A 24,981-nucleotide genomic window follows, 5' to 3' on the forward strand; every position below is an offset into this window, starting at 1 on the left:
GGAGAGAAAGTCAGGAAAAGATATTAAATGTTGATTTTCAAGAAAAGACTCTTCCAGCAGGAGAAACGAAATCAGGTTAATAGATGACAAACCAGCAGCTCATGCTTTGTTAACAATGCCGATCGGCTGTTATTTCTAAGACAACTAATAAAATTGACCCACGTCTCTACTATTTCAAAGTGAATTTCTACAAACCACATCATTCCTTCATAAGCACGGGGAGGGAGCCATCTGTAAGTTTTCCCCACTACCGGCAGGGTACCCCCCGTCACCCCCAGCTATCAATGGGCACCTTCAGCTTCCCCCTCCCCCTCTCCTTGTGTTTCCTTTGGTGACTTTTATGACCAGCTTGTCACCAAGCTGAAAGGCGGGGGGTGGGGGTGGGGCGCATCCCTGGCTCCTTGTCCCCAGCCCTCCACAGAGACTCCACCCCTGACAGCTGCTGCTTCTTTTCTAAACCCACCTCGGCTGTCCCGAGCAGCCCCACTGCCGCAAGGTCTACTGTGAAGGTCTTCTTCTGTTTTCCCCATCTCCGTATTAACATGCTTCCCTCGGCACCGCATGGGACCTCCTGGGCTCCATTCACCCCCAGAAAACCTGATGGCATTGCTCTCTGCAACAGCTCCCTGCCTTGTGGAGAAATCCATGCTGCTTCTAAGGCACGCAAGGCTCTTCACACGCTCCCTCCAACACCTGCTTTGCAGCCCACAGTCTGGTAACTCAGTTGTCCGGCTCCTGCACCTGCATGCAGGGCCACCCCACTTGCACCTGTGACCTGTCCGTGCTTTGTGTGGCGTGTTTCTCCCACCCCTGGGTGGCTAATGCGTTTTAACGAACCTCTTACTATTTGGCTCCGATGTCATCTCCTCCAGAAAGCTTCGCCTGAAACCCAAGTACCTCTGTTTGGAGTCCCACAACTGCCCGGCCTCTCGTTTGCTAGCACATTCTGCTGAAATCCTCCGTACACCTGAGTATGAATATTTTCTGAACAGAGCATGTCTTAGTTGAGTCAATTCAGCTAAGGTTTTTCAAGAAAAACGTTCTTTGTGTCAGAGCAAAATATGGCTCAAAAATCACTCCTTTTAACCCAAAAGTCTTGGAGAATTCAAGAGAATTTGAAGGTGATGGTTTCCAATGCTAGCTGACGGTTCAAATCACCTCCGGGGTCATTAAAATGCCAGTGGTTGCACTACCACCTGGGGATTCCGACTGAGCTGGGCTCAGGATATCAGCGTTGGGATCCTAACGTTCACCCAGGGCTGAGGCCCACTGGGTTGTAATGAGCTCGGCTGCCAGATGTAAGGGCCAGATCTGAAGAGGTCCAGCTGACACCGATTTGAGGGCTTCTGGAGTTGAATTCGCAGAAAGCAGCCCGGCTTTGTGACTCTGAGCAAGCCAGGCATTATTCTAAAGCTTCAGTTTCATGTTTTGCAAAATAGGAATGTAAGGACCTATTTAGCCAGAGCGACTCCATCTTGGTTAAAAGCCATTTTGTTGTTTGTGCAGTAAAACTCAAACTGACCCTGCCCCCCCCCCCACCCCGAGAAGCTTACTTAGAAGCAAGTCTGGGAAACCAGTAAAATATGGTCGGCCAGTTCCTAATAACAGAGCCCAGAACACAAGGACGAGTCAGGCCAGGTGGAGACATCCAATCAGTAAAGCACACATATTGTCTCCCTAACCACCAACGAATGTGAACTCCACCTTTTGGGCGCCAAACTTGAGCACCAATTCTGACCAGAGTAATCGGTTAGTTTGAACAACTACTATAGGGTAAATTGTAATTCAATTGGCCACCTGCGTGTGACCTAACATGACTATGCAACTTTCTCTGTGTGTTACAATCTCATTGGCCACCTCTGTGTGGCCAGGCTTTTGCTCTATAAAAGGTAGCCTGTAAGATGGGGAGGGGTCGCTGTCTTCGGAGGCGGCCCTGACTGGTCAGTCTGACTTCTAATGCTTAGCATAGAATAGAGCTTTGGATAACTTTCACTTTGTTTCAGTCTCGTTCCTCTGGCCAATCAGTCTGACTTCTAATACTTATCATAAAATAAAACTTCAAATAACTTTCACTTTGTCTCAGTCTCGTTTCGTTTAATAACAGACCGAACTGGGAATACCTTGTAGGTTGCTGTGGGGGTTAAATGAGATGATCCCTGCAGTAATAGTATCCACACTGTCCACACTCTGTTGACTGCAGCGTGAACTGACTTTTGCCCCAGCGGAGACCCCCTGGCCACAGTATAATTCTGTATTAAATAAACTTGGTTCCACTTTTAGAACTGCCTGAAATGCACCTTGTTTGTTATTGTTAGATCACGTTGTGATTTAAATTCAACTTTAAAGGACTTGAAACCAGTTTTCACATCTGTCTCATTGGGGATTGGGACACAAGAACATTTTTTATTGCTCGTGTGCTCTAATTACATCTAATAAATGAAATAAATAAATAAAAAGGAAGACGGTGGGTTGCTTGTGGACAAATCGCTCCTAGCAATGATGCACGGCTCTTGCATGGCAGAAGGTAAGTGCCTGGATGTCCACTGGGCTCTCAGAACTGGAAAACCTGCAGGGATTGGGGTTCTTTCTGGCCAAGCGCTGCTGGGCCTGATGTGTTGGCTCGGTTTGAGGTGGTCTTGGTTGGGGTGTCTGTTGGAGGCAGACGAAGCAAGTCAAAAGAAAGGCATGTCATAATCTGCCTCAAGGAATTATGGTCAGTCTTGAAATATTTAAGCTCCTTTTTCCATATTCTGACAATGTCTGGAAAGTGCTTGTGTATTTCTCCTGGTCCTAACATTACCCAGAGCAGGACCTGCAGCCCACGCTGGAAGTCACTCTGGTAGGGTCCCCTAGCTCTCTCCTCCGGGGCACTTACAAGCATTTCACAGCCCGCGGCACACAAATCACCAATTACCCCTTCAGGGCTCAGTTTACCTATGTTCCTTCCCTCCCACCACATTCCCTCTCTTTTCACGTCTACAAATTACTCTTATTTGTTTTTACTTTTTCAGTCCTTAACTTTCCTTCCTTTCATCTATTTCCATAATAAAACAATAATGATATGACCGAAGAGACAAGGGCAACAGATTAGGTAACTTTGTAAAATAAATTCCTAGAAAGACAAGTGCTCTTGAAACTGACGCAAGACGAAGTAAAAAATCTCAACAGACCTGTGAAAAGTAGTAAGTGAATTCATAATCAAAAAACTATCCACAATAAAAGCTCAGGACCAGAGAGCCTCACTGGTGAATTCTACCACATCTTTTAAATGGAATTAATCCCAGTTCTTCATAAATTCTTCCAAAAAACAGAGAGGAAGAAACATTTCTCAACTCAGTCTATGAAGCTAATATTATCCTGATCCCAACGCCAGACAAAACAAGAAAAGGAAACTGCAGACAAAAATCTTTTATGAATATAGATGTAGAAATCCTCAACAGAACACCCAGCAAACTAAAGCCAGCAACATATAAGAGGGATTATACATCACGGCTAAGTAGGATTTATCCTAGAAATCTGAGAAGTATGAGACAAATAAGGGGAAGTTTTGGTATAAAGCCCAGACTGCAGCAGGGTCTCGAGTCTGGGTCAAGGTGGGTAGGAGGAGTGGGAGGAACCAAGGGTCACAGTGTTTACCCTTTTCTGGGAGGAGCTGGCTCCCTTTCCTGTGTATGGGGACTGAGAAGTTGTTCTCTGCTCTTCTGACCTGTCAAGCTGCAAAGATCAGAGCTTCACAAAGAGTTTCTAGCTAGATGGGACTTTAGAGACAAATTAGTTTCAGGTCGCATTTTGCAGGTGGGGAAAACTGAGGACCACAGAAGCAGAGTGACTTGCTAATAGTCAGGGGGAGTTAACTGGTGAGAGCCAGGACTGGAGCTCTCACTCTCGGCTTCCATCGAGGCTCATTCCCTCACCTGGGTCATGTCCATTGTTGTTCAAGTTACTCAGCGTGGATGCAGGGTTGATCTTATCATCATGGCTATCAGGGAGATGATGACAGTAATAATAATAGAGCTCATACTTAGATAACACTCACCTTGTGCCAGGCAAGGCTTTAAGTGCTTAATATGCATTAACTCACCTAATCCCCATAGAAACCTTACGAAGGATATCAATGTTCCCATATTATGGATGAAAACACTGAGGCAGAGAGGTTAAGCAACTTGTCAAGGTCATTTACCTAGCAAGCGGCAGAAACCTGGCTCTTTGCACAATTAATCCCTATCTCCTCTTGGAGAGAAGAAGGAAGGCCTCTTTCAAGCCTGGTGCCTGACTGTGAAGTGCACCCCATGTCGAAGACACATCCCTGCACATTTTTAAATCACTGCTGGAACAGCCCGGCCCAGGGACCTGTGCACTATTTACCAAATCTGGAGTGTACTTTGCCGGATTTTTAGATTTTGTCTCTGATAGGGAGAAGGTGGACCATGGAACTCAGCGATGTGGAATTTCTTTACTGTGGAGTCCACGGGAGTCAGGGGGAGCAGCTGGTCCAGAAAGCATATGCAGAATGTCATGTATCTGAACTTACGGTCTGCACATGTCATTAGGGTTGTGGCAGCTGGAGTGTTAACGATCCCGGAAGGCTCCCCAGGCTGACCTGTGCCTTGATCATTCCTTTACATCCCATGGCACTCTCAGTGCCTTGTCCAGAAGAGCTTGTACGCTTTTCTGGAAAGACCAGTGCACGCCTGGACAAAGAAATGAATGAAGCTCTTCCCCTTTCTGTGTGCTGGTGGCGACGCAGGGCTGTGGGACGTGGTGTCTTCCACCTCCACTTGGGTGAGCGAGGTAGACAGGGCATGAAGTCCAAGTGCTGTCAGCCTTGGCAAGTTGCCTGGGGTCATGGGGCCTCACTTAGTGCCCCCGGTCATCACTCAGGACGCCACGGTTACCAGGTTGGGCCTGAAGAAGCTCTGATGCAGGTCAGAGCTCTGCCCAAGCCCCCAATCTGACTGGCCCTTCAGGCATGTACCCTAACCATTCCTGCCAGGCCAGTGCCCTTGGGAGTATGTCCTTAACTGGGGTCATGGTGCGGGTCTAGATGGCCTGGACCCCAGAGGCACAAGGGCAATTCTGATGACTCTGATTAACCGTACGAAGCAAAATAACCACCATGTCCCCTTTGTCAAACCTGCCCTCTCGGTCTAGCATAGAGGCACACAGTAGGTGCTCAGTAAATGTTTGTGGAATTAACAAAGTGTGCCCTCATCCCATCTTAACATAAAGTGGCTTAACAGTGTCAACACCCTGAAGGGGGCCTTGTTTACTTCTTAAATCTAAAGAAAGTGCAGAGCAGGGCGAGCTCAGTACCACGGGAGTCAGGGCATGAAACAAACCTAAGTTCATTGAGTCTGGTAAGGACCCCTGCCCTTAGAGGCAGCGTCTAGTGAGGGCTCCTCCTGCATCCTTCATGTATGTGTGTGTGTCCTGTCCCCAGACCGCTGCCTCCTCGAGGACAGAGGGACTGCTCTCCAGAGACCGCACATCTCTACCCCCGAGTCGAGTCCTCAGCACACAGCAGGGACTCAGTTACCGAACGAACTAGAGAATCCAGACACAGTGTGTGAAAGCTCGAGCACACATCCCAGGAGTTATGGGTGGGAACCATGGTCAGGATGGCAAACAGGAACTTTCTCCTTACAGGACTTTTGTTGTGCACCTGCTGATCTCTGAGAAAGACTTCGGGACATGGATACTGTTGTCCATGGTGCCTGTTCACGGAAAGGAGGCAGTATACGAAACAGACACGGCCATTAGCCATCAGACTGGTTTTGGATCCATGAACTTGTGGCTATGTGCCCTGGGGCAGATGAATCCCCTCTCTTAGCTTAAAAAGAAAAAAAAGCGAGAGACAAGCAGGCCCCTTTGCATTGTTGGTTTGGATTCAGTAAGATTCTGCTCAAGTACATTGCACGCAGTTGGTGTCACATAAATGCAGTCTCCTTTCCTGTGGGCCTCGCTCCTTGCGCTCTTAGTCCTCATTTCCCTCCTCTAAAAACAAGGCGGTGCCCCTTAAGGGCCTCTTGTGTGGGTGAGTGCAGACTGAACAAGATGTCCTGCGGCCACTCTCAGAGTGGGGTGGCAAGGACCGTGCCGCACGCGCACTTGCCTCTAAAGGAGACACTTGGTCAGCAAAGCAAAGCACCAGAGCACAAACTAGACGCCCCCGCCGCCGACAAACAAGCCCCCGCAAGCTTGTCCTGGGGGTCCAAGCCCATTCTCATGGGTCTCGGGGAGGAAGCGGTTTCCCTGAGCGCTTATTGAGACAGCTTTGAGACTGTTGCTTCTAAAGCAGTTCTTTCTAAGCGGAAACAAAGTGTCCAAGAGGCTCTGGTTTTCCCAGTCTCCCCCAGAAGACAGGTCTTTGATCTGCTTGTTACAGAAACTCTGTTTTGGGTGATTCCCAACTATAAAGAATAAATAGCTCCAAGTGGGGTCACATCGGGTTCCCTCCTGAAACACTGAGTTTCTTTAGGGAAATCTACTCCAACAGAGGAAAGCCATGGTCTTCCAGACACCTAAGGGTTTTTAAGAGACTGACGGTCAGAGCCAGAGCTGACGGTGCTTTTAGGCGCCTATGGAGGGACTCCCGCCCTGCCCCAAGTCTTCACCTGCAGACTGGAAACAAAGCCTGTCCGTATGCCCCACCTCGCAGGACACCTGGGAGCCTTCTTTGGCGAGACTTACTCAGTTTGGGCTCTGAATGATTATGAGCATTAAGCTGTGCATGGCTGATCTAAGGTTTGGGCTGAGAGAGAGGTGAACTGGCCACCCAGTGCATAGAGTGAGGCGAAGGCACGGAAAGGGACCACCCGGCCGGCCCTGCTGCCAGCACTGGTATCTCATTCCCTAGACAACGCCCTGGTTCTGTGTAAGGGGGTTTCCCATCACAAGGTGCCATGTCCTGCTCCTGGAGGACTTTTTGCACGTGTACATCCCCTTACACGACCCGACCTGGAACACACCAACCACTCAACGGCCCTCGTCCTTTGCTGGGCACAGCCTTCACTTCACGCTTCCTTCCCCCCAGTGAGACTTTCCGTGGGCGTCCGGGAAAGGTTTCTAGCAGTGCTTGATTTGTTACTGGGTTAGTGACACAGAAGCAGAAGAGAAGCCTTTGCGGGAGCGCTGGGCCTGCCGCAGGCACCCCTACCATGTCGCTCTGTGACTGCGTGGCCCCGTACGCGGCCATCCCGTTGGACGGTGCGGCTGGCTGCGGCGTGTCGGACTGGATGTAGCCTCTTCTGTCGATGAGGCTGCCAGAGAAAAACCAAACCAAACATCGGAAGAGGGAACAAAAAGCCAAAGGCGTCATCAACCCTATTTTCATTCCCATTTGGGGCTCCCTGTTTCTGTCTGGCCCCAGTGCAGGCCCCTAGGGGTATACCCCCATTTAACCTTCACGTCCAGTCAGGGACCGAATTCTGTCACCTCGGCCTTTAAAAAATGCCTGTAGCATCTGTTCCCTCCCTGTCACCTGCTGCGGGCTCCCATGGTCTCCCACCCCGTCCCCCTAAGCTTCGTCTAGCGCCCAGCCCTCATAAGGCCTCCCCGCCTGCTTGCCCTGCTCTGGGGCCACTCCACCACCCGCCAGCACTCCTCCTACTTGTCCCCACTTCCCACCCCGGCCTCAGTCTGTGCCTTCTTAGGACAGGCACCGTGTCCTCAGGTCCTTCCTTGAGCGTGTGACACCGCAGCCCCAGCCCCGCCCGCTCGCACCGGTGTCTGCGGTCCCTGCACTGCTCCGGCTCTGGGTTTTCTTTCCCAGTCACTCTCCCTTCCACTCCACTGTCCGAAGCCCCCAACCCTTGCTCTTGCCCCTTCTCTGGATTCTCTGGGCCCTGCACAGGACCCCTGTAGTGGCACACACCCCTTTCCGCCTGGTGTCGCCAGGGTTTATCCGCAGCCCCCCCATCTAGCAGCCTGCCAGCTCCAGACCACGGCCCTCGTCTTCCCCCCAAAAGCACCTACCCTGGCCCCACGCCCACCCCCACCCCGGACCAGGCCCCTCTGCGGTTCCCCAGCGCGCCCTGTCGGTCACGTCCTGTTGGGGGGGTCCCCCGCTGGCCGATTTGCATCTGTCGTGGACTGTAAGCATCACGAGGGCAAGAACCAGGTGTTAATCATGGAGCCCCACCACGGACGCCCAGTAGGAGCTGCGCAGAAGCTTGGTGGCTGAATGAGTAGAAGTGGGTCCCTGTCTCTCGCTGGCAAGTGCCCAGAGAACAGTAAAACCATCTCTTCTGTGGCCCCGGGAGCTGTCGCCCAGAAGGAAGAAATGGGAAGCTTTATGCAGCCATCAAAAGAGCCGCCTTTTTTGCTTCCCAAGAGAAGGCTCAGTGTTCCTTGAGTCTAAGGGCAGGACTGCAAAGGGCAAGCGGGGAGGTTGGGCTGAGGAGTGGCCGCTCCTTGTGCGGCCCCCGCCGCGTGGGGCTCGGCCGCTGGCCCCGCAGCCTCCGCAAGATGCTGCAGGTGCGTCCCGGTGCCTGCGCGCTCCCTCCTCCTCCGGAGGGTGGCTGGCCGGTCCCCTGAGGCCGCCCCCCTCCTTGTCAGGTTGCCTCTCAGGAGACATGAGTTTTTCCAACGAGCACCTGCGGGTCTCCAGACTGCACAGTCACAAGGCCTGGAAAAATACTTGTGACAATGGGATTCTCTCTGCTTCCAGTTTCGGTTGGATTTCCAGAGGTATGGAAAAACCAAGAGGCGACAAGGACCTCCATCTTCCAAAGGTGGGGGGCGGGTGCTGGAGCCCCATGCAGCTCACACCGAGTGTGTGACCCCCTGCAAGGGCACAGAAGATCAAGTGGAAAGAGCACAGAAGGGTGGACAGTGGTCATCTGCAGCCCACGGTGGACAGGAGCCTTGCAGGTCCCCTGGGATGGGCCCGTGTGCAGTGGGGGTGAACTGCGACTTTCCGAAAGCTGTGCTGAAATCCTAACCCGGCTACAGGTGAAGGGGAGGAGAGTCTGCCTTTCAGTGAACTCTGGGGTCCCTACTCACGGAAATGACACTGTGCTCCAGGACACGGAAGTGCCCCGAGTCCTTTGTTTTATTTTTAGGTCACAGAGAAATTAAGGGGCTTGCAGGGGGTTTCATTCAGGAGCAGAAAAAAAAAAAAAAAAAAAAGAAAAAGAAAAAGAAAAAAAAAGAACGAGGTCCTCAAAAGAGTCTGAAAGGACAGAAGGGACGACAAAATGAACTTCGTCTCGGCCTGCATCCTCTGTGTTCGGCCTGTTTCGTGGACCAAGCACACACTCAACACCGTAGCACTCTGCCTCAAGTCTCCTTTCAGCCCTCACGGTGGCCGGGAACCCCTCTAATCTGGACGCCCTCCCTGCCCTCCCCTCTTGCTGTGCCTTCTGTGGTGCCCGCACTCCTCCACGGGAGCTCTCTCAGGTCTTCCTCGAACACGCCCTGCTCTCCTCTCACCCCAGGGCTGTGGCACGTGCTGCTCCTGTGCGTCCTCCCCCAGATTCCTTCCCCCAATTCCTACTCATCCTTACAACAGACGACAACTTTGGCCCCCTCCTCTGGGAAGCCCTCCTGGGTGTCCCATGGAACCTGCACCCCGCCCTCTGTCACAGCCACTCTTGGACTGTGTAGACTGTGTTCTGTTCAACCTGTCAGTGACAGGATGACCCTTAGCACTGGCCCACAGGGCCTGACTGATCACACCTTGGGACCTTCTGTCGTTCCAATTTTCCATTCCCTCTGCTAGACTTGTAGGAGAAACCCCTTTCCCAAACCTGGCCATTTCCACCCCGCAGCCATGCACAGTCCTGGGGACCCGTGCAGGGAACCAAACGTGGGTCTTTGTCCTCATGGTTCCTAGTTCTCAGATGGAAACATGAAGACATCTCCCAAGTATGTCGTTACACAATTTCGGAAGACCTCAGGGGAAATTCAGGTGCGTGAGGTTAGGCACGCTGTGGTTCGTAGTCCCCACTGCAGAGGCTTGGCTGGGATGCCCATGGAGGGTACTGGCCCTCTTAGGGCATTGGGGTGGGTGAGGTAGGGCAGAGAGAGAAGGGGCAGAGAAGGCGACAGGAGGGAGAAGCAAAGACAAGCGCCCTCCCCCTGCCATTTCTGTCCAGGGCCAGTTCCGGGAGCCGGTGGGCACAGTGGGAGAGGCCAGGGGCCCATTTTCCCTGCACAAACCCAGGAGCAGGTCATGTGGTTCCGAGGGGAGGGCCGCCCTCAAGAAGCGCCCCATCCAGAGGGACTTGGGCTCGGGAAAGAATACAGCCCCAGCTCAGCCACAGTAGGAAATTTTATCCAGTTGTGGAAGCAGTAGATTTGGTGATGAGATTTGATAAATAAATGATACAAAGTCGGGGAGGCCACGGGAAGGCTTGAGACGAGGACCAAACCAGGCCCTGACGTGTGCCTCCTTTACAGGCTGAATAGCCGAACAAAAGGCTTAGGTCGATAAAGTCGAGTAGCACTGAGAAAGGGTCTGTGCTGTGCGTTGCGCGCTCGCCTACGTGACTTCCCACATGTTGGCTAGTCAGCTAGAGACGACTGGGCCGGGGTCAGAAATTCTTGGCCGGACCTTGCTGCCCTTGCGCGGGCTCTAGACCACACCACTGTAAGACTGAGCTGTGCTTACACATACTATGTCTTGAGTGGCCTTGAAGTCAATACATCTGGCGCTAGAAGGTCTGCTACTGGGGCTTGGGAAATAGATAATGGGAAAGCTTGAAGGATTTTCTGTGCATGTTGCAAACTCTTTAGTAATCAGCTAAGAATAGATACTTTCTTATGATTGTTTCTGTTAGCTCTATAATGCCTCGCAGCCTTGAACACAATCGGCACTATGGGACATCCTGCTCCGTGCTCCTCCTGCCCCTGTCTCTTTGTCTCTTAATTTCTTTTCACCGTCCTCTTACCCTCAACGTTCCTGGTCGATTTGTCGCACCGGCCGTGACAACAAAGCAGCGCCAAAGGCAAATCGAAGAACGGGGAACAAGAAAACAGATTTGTTCCAAATGGGAGACTTCAAAATTCCTTTCCTGGGTTCAGATGCGTTTGAGATTTGGGGAAGGAGGCCTGTTCCGTTGTCCTTTGTCTATTACGCTCCTCTGAGGCCCCTCACCTGGACCTCACGGCCTGGCCCCATGATCCACAAATACAAGCCAGTAGGAAGCAAAGCCAATTGTAAAGAAACAAGCATATCCTGAGGGGTTTTCTGGCCCAAAGAGCCCGAACAGGGCTCCTGGGTGGGTCTGGAGGTCTCCTGGGGAAAGCCTCGCACCTTTCCAGGCACGTCTGATGCCCCAGCCCAAGGCGACCTTCCATCCAGAGTCCTTGGCTGTCCCTGCCTGCAGCCCTTCCTCGGAAGAAGCCCCCGAGGGACAAGCCAGGGGGCTCTTGAGGGGCCGCAGTTTGGGGGGAGAGTGGCACAGTAGGCTCCCAACTTTCTAGGCCCAAACTAGAAAACGATCAACTGCTAATTACCCAGTAGTGCCAGTTATATAACCCGTTAGTACGAGGCCTCAGAATATATGCTTGGGTTTATTTCTGGGGGGAGGGCAACACTCTTACTGCCCTAATGATATTTCAGTGAGCCTGATGATAAAATCGAGTGTGCCTTCCACGAGCACACATTGACCATGACTGGCCACGGAGGTCCAAGCACAGAGTGGGGCCACCTCGGAGACCAGGGGCTCTCGTGCAGTGCATTTATGCATTTAGAGGCCAAAAGGGAGGAAGTAGCATGTTTTGGAAACTCATTCTAGAGACTCGGAATATGTGCTTAATAAATACATTGGATGATTATCCAATGACTCTGTTGGAAATGCTCTGCCTGACAGTCGACTCACAAATAATGAGGAGCCGGCTGCATTTTGTACTTGGGTAGCTTCCCCAGGGGGTGCGGGGGGCAGCACGTACATCCCTCACTCGCACTCGTTCTGATGCCAGAGCCTGGGTTTGGGTCCTGACCAGGGGGCATTTACTAGCTCGGCAAATGTGGGCACATGTTGGAACCTCCCTGGGCCAATTTCCTCATCCACAAAATGGGATAGAATTGTCCCTACGTAGCTCTTAGGTACAGAGCAATGTTTTTTGTTTTGTTTTGTTTTGTTTTATTTTGTTTTGTTTTTTAAAGATTTTTATTTATTTGACAGACAGATCACAAGTAGGCAGAGAGGCAGGCAGAGAGAGAGGAGGAAGCAGGCTCCCTGCTGAGCAGACAGCCTGATGTGAGGCTCGACCCCAGGACCCTGGGATCATGACCTGAGCCGAAGGCAGAGGCTTTAACCACTGAGCCACCCAGGCGCCCCAGAGCGAGGTTTTAAAAGCTGATACATATAGGGACACCTGAGCGGCTCAGTTGGTTGGGCAGTAGATTCTTGATTTTGGCTCAGGTCGTGATCTCTGGATTGTGAGATCGAGCCCTGCGTAGGGCTCCACACTCAGTGCCGCGTCTGCTTGAAACTCTCTCTCCCTTTACCCCTCCCCCCCACTCGGGTGCACGGGCTCTCTCTCTAAATGAATGAAATCTTTAAAAGCCAACACACATAAAGCACTTAGAGCGGATCGAACACTGCTCATGAACGTCAGTGGCTGCCATCACAGTGCTGGCGCGTTACCACCGCCATGGAAACTCAGCTCTCAGCACCCACTTCTACAGCTTTCCTAACTGCTTCCTCCATTGCGTCCTGGACCCCCTACTCGTCTAACCACCACTCTCTCTTCAGCACGGATGCTCAAGATGATGCCACAGTTAATGGGAGTCACATGCCCCAGTTTCCCCATCTTGATCCTTCGGAGATTTTCCTCATCCTTGACAAGCATTCAGTGAAAGAACCAAAAAGATGACAGGAACAGCACCATAAGCAGAGCCAGATCTCTACTGCCCCAACGCCACGTCTCCGTGGCACAAAGCCGACCCCTGGCCTGGCGATCACCCAGAGGGTGCGATCAAATCTAACAGCGGGTTTTGTGGCTGGGTCTCTACCTCACAAGGCCTGTGCTGCCACACATACGTTGTTGGCTTTTCCGAGGTCTGCAAAAGCGCCTGACGCTTTCCGAATCTCACCTCGGAGAGATGGGCCCGCACAGGGCAACACAGCAATTGGTGAAGATGTTCCCGTAGCTGTAGGGATTGTAATTTTCTTTGCCTCTTTTATTTGACCAAGATCCTTTAATCTGAAAGAAAAAGGGAGACAATAACACCAACGCCACAGCTGAGGGAAACTGGATTGGAGGAAGGCCATAAAGAATGCGAAGTCATCTTTACTCATTTCTTTGCCAGGAGAAGCCGAGACACTTTCTCCAGAAAAACAGGCAAATGTTTTTTTCTCTCTAATGTGAACCAAACCTGGGTCACATTAGAGAGAAAGTAACATTCTTTGGGGACAATAATCTCTTGTTTCTATTACATGGCTCCAGAAGGTCAGCTCACATAAGCCTGTGGAGGGTTTTTCAGACCCACAGTTGGCGAGCTCAGCGATAGTTAAATGAATGGTGGCTGATGGTTAACACGGCTCCCCTGCCACCTTACAGCCTGACGGACGGAATCTGGCCTCACAGTGTTGCCCAAATAATCTCACAGATGCGAATATCCACAGCTACCAAATACAAGTAACTGTTAATATTCTCTTAACTCACGTATCTCTCCAGGCTTTAAGGTGATCTGACCGAATCTGAGGTAGTTAATCGCGGTACTGACAGAAACTGTCAGAAGCTAAATATTCAGAGCAGAGAGGACCAGGCTGTGAGGAACCTCGCCAACATCAGGATTTCTCTTTGTATACCTCCTCTCTGGCCTCAATAAGGACACACAGGCAATCCCGGACAGAAAGTGAAACTCTGGGTCAGGGTGGTCTCCTCCAGAAACGGAACTCTCATGTGGTAAACCTGAGAGGTGGATTCATTCGTTCACCCTGTCAGCCGGCCACGGTGTCCCTTCAGGGGATGTGTAACAGGTTGCTCACAAAAACCACTGAAAAGGAAGAGAATCTCCTCCCTCAGCGTCTGGAATTGGGTGTCCCTTAGCCGACCTCAGAATCTGACTGACGTGGTCAGAAAGTAGGACAATTCGGAGATCCCCAGCTGGGAATCGTGGAGGCCGACTATATGAAGATGCTTCCACAACATTCTTGGCTCCCAGAGGCTCACACCTGGACTGGGATATGCAGAAGGCCTTGGCCCCCAAGCTCGTCTCCTTTCCCCCTCTGCCTCTGGACACAGACGCCCACACCCAGCACCGCAGCCCGCCAGGAACTTACATCTTCATTCGTCGTCTGGTTGGAGCTGATCAGGTACGTGTGGAAACCCGAGAGGCCGACAATAGACCAGACCGAGAAGAAGCACACCACGGCCTCCAGCACAGTGGCCTGGAGTCAAGGAGCAGAACGGGGAAGGCAGGGGGACTCTCAGGGTGCCCGAGGAGCCAGGAAGACATGAGGTTTGGATGGGAAACACCCACAGACACTCCCCAAGGCCTTTGAGCTTGTCTTGCTTCATGTCAGGGCCATCCCTAGTCAGAGCGGTGTCCTTCAGGCTGGCAGTGTGTCCCCTTCTCTTCTAACCTCACCTCGTTCATGCTCAGTGAACCATTGGCGGGCTCCCTGAGCTGTCACATTGACAGTTACTTCTCTCCCCCAGTCTGGTGTCAAGGGTAGGAGTGAACTGTCACAAAACAACAGTTGACAGTTGGGCACAGGTCTGGACACTGGTACCTGGGAGCCTGGGCAGGCCTTCTTGTCATGTTTTCTCTCTCCCCGACGGTCCCTTCACCCAACGGTGGCTGCCCGCCCCCCACTATGAGTGGACTTCTGAGCCAGGGGGCCGTTTCTCAGAGTGGCATCGGGGGAGGGGTATTTCTAAGTCAGGGGACTTCTTTCCAGCCCCTTAACCCATGCTGACACATGGGGCCATTTTCAGCTAGTCGATGGGCGACTAGGAAATGCGGCTGCTCGCCAGACATTGAGGGAGGGAGAGTCCAGAATTCCACAAGATGTGCCATAGCCAGAGGAAAGTGTGGTGTCCCTCAACAGATGACACAAAACAACCTAGAGTGTCTTCCTTCCCACGAATGTTCATGAAATTGTATTTACAAGATATAAACGTTTCACAGGGAAAAACAAAAATATCCATCCTAGGTCTGGGAGTTGAAATACACACCATGCATCCCCCATCGATAAGTCATATCAGGCTTGGAGAGAGCAAATCCCGTGCTTTCTTTATGCTCCCAAGGACAGAAGCCATAGAGCATGCTGTAATAGACCATCGTTGATTTTTTTTTTTAGGATTGGAAACAATTCATCTTTAGGCCAGAGAAATGAACACAGTATTCAGTGTGGTGTCAGAATCTGCCATGTCATTATTAACAAATACCATCGTCCACGCACAAGGGGTGGCATGCGAAACGGGAGAAGCCACCAGGCTCCTGCCTGACTGCCTTTCGGCACCAGGATGAAACAAGGGCTGTGCTCTGTGTGACGGAGAGATATGCTTTACTCTTCGAAGGTTTGAATTTCTAGAAACCGCAAGCACTCAGAAAAACACTACTCTGCCGTTAGATGGACACGTGAAGAGGAGAACGTTCTTCTGCCAGCTAGCTAAGAGGGAACAGCCCCAGGTACCCAGTCTTCCAGATGCCAACATCTGGGGGTTCCCAGCGGGCCTTGTCCGTTCCTCACAGAGGCAGGCAGGAGGCGGACAGAAGTGAGGAGTAGCTACATCTTTTGAGAAGGGAAACTAAGGCACCGCTTTGGAAAAGCAGGTAGGTATGGACACATGGGGACGACCGGTGGGGGTAAGAGAGAGATGCAGAAAAGCAGACCCCATCCCAGGGGGACCACCAGCCTGGGCACCCCCTTTCATGTCTCCCAGGGTTGTCCAGATGGGGCAAATGGTGATGAGGGGAGGCTTCGGGTGCACCTGGGGACAGGTGGTATGGTAGCCCTTGTAGCAAAGATGGTCTCATTCTCAGCTGCCTTCTCACAGGTCAGGGCTCACAGATGCCCCTCCTCCATCCCCGGCCCCCTCCCGGGACAGACGGGGCAAGCAAACCCCGTAGGGTGTAAAGGCAGAGGTGAAGCGGAGCCCAGGGAAAATGATGGAGGTGAGCAGTGGGAAGGCTGATTCAAGGAAAAGGGGGTTGCATTAAGGCAGGTGACCCTGGCAATGAATTTGCGCAACTGGAAGGAAAAGACAAGAGCTAGAAAGGTCAGAGAGGAGAGGACCCATGACACGGAAACAAGCAATGGTCAGGGTAGAGAAGAGAATACAGAATGAAGGCAAAGGACTTATTTGCTGAATAATACATGAAGAGCCAAACTTCTGTCTCAGGAACACTTCGGTGTTGCCAAAAGTTTACAGTCGGTTAGAACGATGGTGGCGTCGTAACAGACACAAATGCTAATGCATGAACCATCTAAAAACAGGCATGTCCATGCAGGAGGATCACAGCATTTCAAGTGGCTTCTGCCCAGCTTCTGGCTGCTGCCCCATTTGCAGCGCCACCTAACATGACCACTCGTCGGAGGAGGCATTGTTACCAGTGGACATGTAACATTCAAGGCTTACAGCTCCAAAAATAAGGTTGCAGTTTTCTGTATTAGTATCTCATGAGCTTTAGAGATGTTTTATAAATAGCATACGGCATGGTTAGCTCAGAGCTGGGTCCGAATGACATGAAGACAAGGCAGGACGCCAGACGCAGCCCCCTGCGCTAGCCCCTCCCGGCGGACACCTCCCACCACTGCGCATCGTAAGGAGCCGTCATCGCCATTCCTAACAACTTGTGGCTGGTGTTTCTGGCTACGCGGCAGGTGGCACTCCAGAGGCTTCACATGGATGAATTCACTTGATGCTCAGTCAGAGACCCAGTGAGAAATGGGATTCCCAATTACCCAATAGGGAAACTGAGGCAGGGAGAAGTTCAGTACTTTGCTTGAGAAATAGTAGAGCTGGGAATGGACTCCTGGATGTGTGGCTGGGCCACTAGGACAGAAAAGCCATGGGCTGGTTCCTTTCCTATTCCTGAGAAGGCCCTGATGGCTCTAGGCTGACCACATCCCCCTGGGGGAGATGGGGACACTCCTTGTCACGGATTTGTGACCCTGTGGCAGCCTAAGTAGACCACTCCCCTTCAACTTCACTTTCAGGCAGGGGGACAAATAACTGAACACATCTTCTCACCGACTTGATAGCCAGATGATGAAAATACCTATGCCATGATAAGATCAGTATAAATTTCTCTTGGGTGTCTGGGTGGCTCAGTCGGTTAAGCATCTGCCTTTGGCAACAGGTCATGATCCCAGGGTCCTGGGATCAAGCTCCGCATCAGGCTCCCTGCTCCGTGGGGAGCCTGCTTCTCCCCTTTCCTCTGCTTCTCCCGAATAAATAAATAAAATCTTTAAAAAAATTTCTCTTAAATGTATCAAACCTATTTACTGAGAGTTTTAAAAGGGGAAATGAGGGGAAAAAAACATGCCAATTCCACTGAGAGCTAATTTAATAAGAGTTGGATGTTTACTGCCTCAGAGATGGCTCCAAATTACAGCAGTTACCACAGCCAGCCTCTGTCTCCCTCTGGCCTCCAGTAAGACAGGGAGCCCCTTGTGTGGCCGGGGTGGGGGTGGGGGGGTGTTGGCATTCTATTCTCTGTAGCTTCTAGCCCAGGATAGTGCACATCGAGGTAATCACTAGATGACTGTGGGAATGCAAAAGCCTGGAAAATGCTGATGGGCAGACACCGTCCCACTGGGTTCCCGCGCCATCCCAGGAGCGCCGGCTCGGTGCCTTTCTATGTGTGCAGCCAGCCCTGCACTGAGGCCAGCAGAGGTGGGGAGGGATTCCCTCCCTGCTCAACGGGAGTAGGGGTCTGTATGCCCATGAGAGGTAAGCAATGCAGACATGTGGGCAGGGTGTTGGACAGCCTAGCGAGGGCATCTCAGTATCTGGATAATCACAGAAGGCGAGAGATCATGGAGCCAAAGATTTTTAACCTTCCTGGGTCCCCACTCTTTTCTCATAAAAATATGCACACACGCTTTTTTCCCCCTTATAATTTCAGGAGTTTTGGAAACTCCTCTGATACCTCTCCACAGATACACACAGACCTCAAGTTAAGAGGTCCCGATTTATTTTAATCCCTTAATTTTATAGCTAGGAAGCTGAGGCCCAGAGGGGTCAAGCCACTTTTAGAAGCTCACACAGCAGTTCACGGTAGAACAGAACTAGAACTTGGTCTCCAGACTTCTAGGACAGAAAGAACCCTTGCCAAGACCCCACGTGATGGCAATGTCCCAGGACAGGCTGCCACTTACAGCAGCAAGGCCACCTGTGATCTGGAACCTGACCCATCTGTCCCACAGTCTTGTCTTCCTTAGCATGTCGCCAGCCACCTTTCCAGTTTCCGTCAATCAGACTGGCAATAGTGTTTTTTGCCCAGCACCAAATTGGGGTAATAGTTTATTTTTTAAAAGTCTGTGTTTCATGTCCGTTTCCTCATTGACCCAAATCCTCTGGGTTCGAGAGTGGCCGGGGAATGCCGAGTCTGGGCTCGGGCTCGGGCGCTTTCCTTCCTGAGCACTGGGTGACCCAGGCTCTGGGGGGCCTACGGGGCTGAGGGGCACTTCTCTCTGCAGCCACAGCCCTCACGAATTTTAATCTGCTTCAGGTCTCTGTTGCGAGTTCTGATGTTTAAAATGTAAGAAACATGTTCTTGGTCATCTTTTCTTTTCCCCCTTAAAAATTACAGTAAACTCGGCAGCCCCCCCCCCCCCCCGGAAGGGTTTCTGTGGAAGGGCGGCCTTCAGCGAAGCCGCCCTCTCTTCTCTAGACTCAGTGTCTACGTCAGCATTGGATGCTTGTGGATATTTGGGGTCAGGAATCTGTCAGCATGTTTTCCACATCTACTGGATGACCCTATAGTCCTTAGAGATGGGAAACGCAGCTCGTGCCACTGTCACCAGAGCGCCACCCTGCGTCGGGGGTGCAGGCCCTTCACGTCCCGGTGATTCACGTGGCAGATACTGTCCCTGCAATGGCTCATTGGTATGTGCACGGACATACCAGAATACCATCTGGAAAGACCCACAAACACTGACAAGGTCAAGAGCAGTGCTCCTTTTTTTAATGCTTCTGTTTCTGACCATTTGAAATCTCTTACAATGAGAGTATGTTCTTGTAGTACTTGGGTGATTTAAGAAACCCAACACCATCCTCCCCGACTTTGTGCCCTCATGAGATGTAATCTGATGCTGCTTCTTCACGGGACTTCCCCAGTCAGACTGGTCAAGGCACCGGGGAAGCATCTCCACTCCCTGCGTGGAGAGAGGGACTGGCGGTGAGAAGATCCGGCCCCTAGTTCTGGCGACACTGTTGAGCAGAAATTGGGGGCACATGACCCTTCAGTGCTGACTCAGCTGTAAGGGACCTCAGGGCGCCTGTCCTACTGATTTTCTGGGGTCCCTTTGAGGATCCACAGATACTGGGACAGAAGGGTCCTAAAAGCTGAGTTTAGCAAAGGCTTGTGCTGCCTTCATTAATTTTGCAACAGGCAGTACGGTGTCCCTCCTTCCTGGGGGCGCTGAGCCAACTCCAAGCCTTCTACCACATTCCATTCAAACAGAACCATGTCCATTAGGCCACTGGTGGCTTTCAGACATTGCGCCTCGAAATGAATGCAAACTGGGGATAAAAAGGCTTTCTGTCAGAAGCCTCCACCCACGCAGAATCAATTACCATTTGATTTAGCAACCACTGGAAACTCTTCGTTTGGGAGCACCGAACAATAAGTCATGATTAAAAATGACTGTAATCCTTTTAATTGGATGTTAATGCCATTTCATTGCAACGACCCGCTGATCACAGGGCTTCCCTTCTCTGGCTCCTCCTCAAATGACACCGCCTGCCCTGGGGTCCTGTCCCTGTGGGGTTCCACCTCGTGGAACCTCGAAGCTGGGGAGCCCAGGGCGTGGCCATATGGTTCCCCAGGCACCGTGTGACGGGCCCCATTTCCTGTGAGGTTGGAGCATGGTCACCGCAGGCTCTTGACTTCTTCCTCCAGTATTTCATGCAATGAACTACAGAGGATCCTGAAGGTATTTCTAGTCTCACACAGCGGTTCCTGGGGCGGGGGGGGAGGTGTCATCGTTTAGGTTCTGCTCCTCAGTAGACTGCAAATAGGACTTATTTCCCCCGAAACCAGTGCTGGCAGTCTCCCTTTTCTGCTGTGCCCTCTCTCCTGGACACCCAGGGCTGAACCCTCAGAGTTGGCTCTGACCCTCCACCCCATCCCCTCCCAGCAATACTGATCTGACTGCCGAGCTGCTGGCTAAGCTGTCCCCTAGTCACTCATTCAATTTTGGGGGCCTTTCCCCTATAAGCATGTCCTCCCTCCTTCCCTGTAATTCCCTGCTGCAAGGTGAGTGTTATTAAGGCAACAACAAAACCCAGCTCTGGGGATGTCATCACCTGGCAAAAATCTAAGCTGGTTCCCTAGCATCCAGGGGAGGAAGGTGGTCCCACTCCAAGCTATTCAGGCCCCTCCCTTCCTGGGAGCAGTCACTCCTGACCCCTACCCTCAACTGGGGTTAGCCATCCCGGCCTCCCTGCCCCTGCCTACCACGTGTATGAGCCCAAGGACATCTGTGTGCTTCCACCATGAGGGCAGAAGGCCGGCTGACTGGGAGCCAGCACCCCGCAAACCTTGTTGAGGGAACGAATGAACACAAACCCAGCTCCGGCCCTACATGTTCCCTGTTCTTCCCTGACACGTGCTGAGATGCCAACCCCCGCCCCCTCCCCAACCACCAGGCTTTGCTCAGGCTCTCAGTTCTGCTGGAGACCTCTCCCCTCCATGTCCCTGTTAGCAAGCCCCCCCGAATCTTTCCAAGCCCTGTGCAAACACCACCTGCCAAAGCCTTTCCTGATTCCCCTGCGCGATGCCCTTCTGGAACCAGCCCCCACCCTTCGGCCCCAGCGCAAGCTCTCTATGATTTCTGATGCCACTTAAGATTTATTCTGCTTTTGAAAAATCAGAGTCCTCCACCAGATCTTGGCATCAACAGATGCTCGCTGAAGAGAAGCATGAACCACCCCGCCCACCCTTGCTGTCTGCCCCCTTGGATAGAATGCGCTTCGGCATTGGTGGTTCCCTCATTCGCGCCAGTATCTCTGATAAGGTGTCTCAGCTCGCTGTTAATTCGCCATCTGTGCTTCTCATTTCTCTTGTTTCATCAACGACACGGCTCCCAGTTGGATAGTCTGCGGTAAATCCACTGAGAGAGAAACCTTTGCCGGTGCCCTGATTCCTTGCCACGATGTTTTGATATCATGGTCCGGAGATCAGATTGGAGGCCACGGAAAACATAAATTTGAGTTATTTTCTTGCCCGAGAACTCTCGGCTGGGTCACAGGCAGAGGCAACAGGGGACTTCAGTTCTGCGCTCAGGCAACGCCCCAGAAAACCTCTTGTTCTAAGAACTTGGCGCGGGACAGACTCTGGCCCTGTCGGGACTGCGGGGCTGGAGAGGATGAGCTGAGGGCAGCAAGGCCAGCAGCCAGGGAGCGGTTTCCATGAGGGTGAAATTCCCAGATCCGTCTCATCCGTCAGAAACCAACCACCTCCAAAGAGGCCCGGACTCCCAGGGCCTCAGCGATGGAAGGGAGCTTGGGAGCATTAACATGATCTGATGTTAGAAGCTTCTACCATCCCAGCAGCACGATCCATCATCTTTGGGACCGCCCCTGTCCCTGTGACCTGGGGTTGCTGCCCCAGCGGTGAGCACACCTTCCCCTGCGAGCTGAGAACAGCCCCTCACTGGTACCACCTGGCCATTCCCGTGCCCCTCCCAAAGCCACACATGTGTCCACAGGAAAGGCAGGAGCCAGATATACTGAACAGATAACTGAATGGGAACTGGCCTGACTTACCACACACATGTAATCACTCCTAACCAGAACTTCGGATTTTCTCAAAAACACATCACAGCCCCACAGACCTAAGGCATGCTTTTCCTTCTGGAATACCAATTCATGATAAATCATCAGACCTCAACCCTTTTAATAGACTCACTCGATAGAAGGAGGGATTCTTTTCCAAACTGAGAAGACGCGTCAGCACCCAGAGCCTGGCGGGAGTCAAACCGACGGGGGAGGGGGCGTTCGGTATTCAATTCATTTATGTTCTTTGTAACTAAAAAACCCAGCACCTCACTTCTTAGCACGGGCAAGTCTGATGTTCCTGAAGTTCCCCACTGTTTCCGAAAGAGTGAAGAAAGATGCTGCTCACACGGCTCCTGTCATCTCCCTGCCCGTCTTGTCCCCGCTGGGCCGCTGTGCTGTCACGTTCCCCTGGGGGCCTGCTCTTGGTCCCTGATGTCCTCTAGCAGGGCATCAGACAGACGTAAGGGCACAGACCTTGAGATGGGCAGATCGTCCTGAATTCTCAGGTTGCGGCCGCGCTTCAGAAGCGGAGAGCCTTTCTGGCTGAGGTGGGAGAGGTGGGCGGGAGAGTTTCAAAGTGTGGGAGGGACCCGGCCCGCTGCTGCTCTCTCTGAAGAGTAAGGAAGTCCTGAATCTGAAAATGGAGAAAGGGTCCTTCATCCTACAACCCACGGACATGGTCAAGCACCCGAATGAGCCCAAGAAAGGGTTCTCCCCCGGAGCTTCCGGATGAGAGTCGAGGCTGGTGATGCCTTGATTTCAGCGCTGTGGGACCCAGAGCAAAAATGAGCCAAGCCTGCGGCCTTCTGACCTACAGAACAGCACAGCAATGACTTTATGTTGCTTGAAGCCTCCAAAATACAGCAGGCGCATGTTGGGGGTCGGTCCCACAATCACAAGCAGGTGGTGGCCGCCACAGGCTCTTGACTGGGCTAGGTGGCTGCCCAGCTCCTGACGTAGTGGCCATGTCCGGGTGACACACAAGAAGGGACATACCTCAGCCCCGAGATCCCGCAACACCATCTGGAAAGGCAGTGACTGAGATGCCTGCGTGTTTTCAAAATCTGGGCCATAGCTAAGACTCTTTACTTCTACCTGAGAATGTAATTTGGAGGGAAAACAAGCTAAAATTTGCTCGGAACCTGACAAGAGCATTTCTCTCTCTCCTCTCCTTTCTGTGTGGACGGTTTCTCCTGCAAAGTCAGCGGGCCGCTCTTTCCACCAGCAGCATCTGTCTGCTTCCCTTCCTGAGGAACGCAATGCTCTTGATTATACACAAGAGCACAGCCAAATCATGAGAATGAGCAGACATGTGCTCTGAAAGAAGGTTCTGGAAGAGACCGCCCATTGGACATCTTGCCACAAAAGATGCTTCTTTGAAATCACTCCTGTCATGCACATAAACAATATTCTGGTGCTGGGTGTTCTCACTTATATTTCGTATAACTGACTTTGTCGCCACAGCATGTCAAGTACGGAATGGCTAACTCTAGCAGGTCAACAACTTGAGACACAAAAGGGTTCAAAGAAATGACCTTAAACATCATAACTGTGAGGGTAAGCAGGAATCCAGATCTCGCTCTTTGGTCCTTCCTTGGGATATGATAAGATCCATGCATTGGGAGGTCTGTAATAGCTATCAGGAAGACCCGTCAACAACAGACCAACCACACACAAGAAGTGCGTGTGCTCTGCTCCAGGGGGACAGCTGTGCACGAAGGGGGTATGGAGGTGAGCCCCAGCGAGCAGGAGGGAGCCTGCTGTCCCCAGGGATTGGAGCACCTGAGATCCCCCAGGTCCCAGGTCAGGCTTTCACCTCCCCTCCCCGTGCAGAAGAGTCCCCAGCACTGATGCCCATTCATTGTCTGGAAAGCTCCACAGGCATCCATACAGGCACACACTGTCGGAGAAATCACAGGTGCCAGGGACAGAGGAGGGGCGGTGGCTTAGGCTGCCACCCTCTCGAGGCTTCAGAAGGCGTTCCGGCTGCAGCCCAGTCCTCAGTTCTGGTTCTCAGGTGCATTTATAAAACTTCATGAGACCGGCATGTTTTCATGATGCAACCAGTTTTCTGAAAGACAGATGAGCCTCTTCTTCAAGACAAGTCTTGACTATAAGATATACCCAAGCAACATGTGACAACAGAAGGGCACAGAGGAGATGGTGGATGGAGTCGCCGCTGACAGCACTGGGAAGAGAGACAAAGAATGACCCTTCCCGTGGGACCTGTTCTTAGCGGCCACGGACATTGACAATTTTGATCTCAGGACCACCTTTCCTTCTGGATAACTTCTAGCTAACTCTTGCCTCCCAGATCCTTCATAGAAGACAGGATGTACCTGTAAAATGTATTCTTCAAGTCGGCTTTGTAGATCTTCCATATGCCCCTGCCCCCTTTCTGGGAGATCAGCTGACTATAGACTCTGTACTTGTAACCAACATTCTGTGCTTTAAATACAGAAGTACCAAAATGGAGATACTTTATAGAATGAAAATATATACAGGACCACATTTGTTTTCAAATACCTAAGTAACACCACACACACACACACACACGCCCCCAGGGACACGAGCTGGTTCATTTTAATAACGAAATGATATAAATGATATATACATCTTAGCAAACTTCTTCATTCATTGTTTAAGAATCCTCTACCACAAGATGAAGATGACTTTTGGGAGAAATGAGAAGTTCAAGTGCAGTCTACTTGGTTATACGGAGAAGGAAGAGAGGCGGTCCCAGATGGAGCCAGGTCAGTGGGTCCAGGGGGCCAACCCTACACTAATGAATGGGAAATCTAGGGGGACAGGTGAGGCAAGGAGCCCATTCAAGTCCATCATGGGTGAACATTTTCTTTCAAGAAGTTCAAAATACAATAGCACGTGCCCATACAAACTGCTTGGCAGGGTGGGATCAATCCAAATGTCTTGAGATTGACCATCTTTCAGTTAGTCCATTCAAGACTGTGAAAAGGTGTTCTGAGCCTGGGAATAATCTAGGTTATCTGGACTGCTTGAAGGTGTGCCTAACAGCACTCCCAGAAGGAATCCATAAAGGGGGTCCGAGGA

At 51.7% G+C, this 24,981-nt stretch overlaps 1 protein-coding gene across 4 annotated transcripts in view; it reads right to left on the reverse strand.

Moving 5' to 3' along the window:
* ZDHHC14 (zDHHC palmitoyltransferase 14) overlaps positions 1 to 24,981 on the reverse strand; it is a gene marked incomplete at its 5' end in the record, with an annotated part of 268,451 nt that overhangs the window by 14,037 nt on the left and 229,433 nt on the right. For all 4 annotated transcript variants that reach the window (XM_082729580.1, XM_082729578.1, XM_082729579.1 and 1 more), the window contains 3 exons: positions 7,157 to 7,259; positions 13,046 to 13,155; positions 14,238 to 14,345. In XM_082729580.1, coding sequence (XP_082585706.1) covers positions 7,157 to 7,259; positions 13,046 to 13,155; positions 14,238 to 14,345 — 321 coding nt within the window. The remainder of the gene's footprint in view (positions 1 to 7,156; positions 7,260 to 13,045; positions 13,156 to 14,237; positions 14,346 to 24,981) is intronic.

Source organism: Mustela nivalis, assembly GCF_964662115.1.
Source record: "Mustela nivalis genome assembly, chromosome: 5".
NCBI lineage: Eukaryota > Metazoa > Chordata > Mammalia > Carnivora > Mustelidae > Mustela > Mustela nivalis.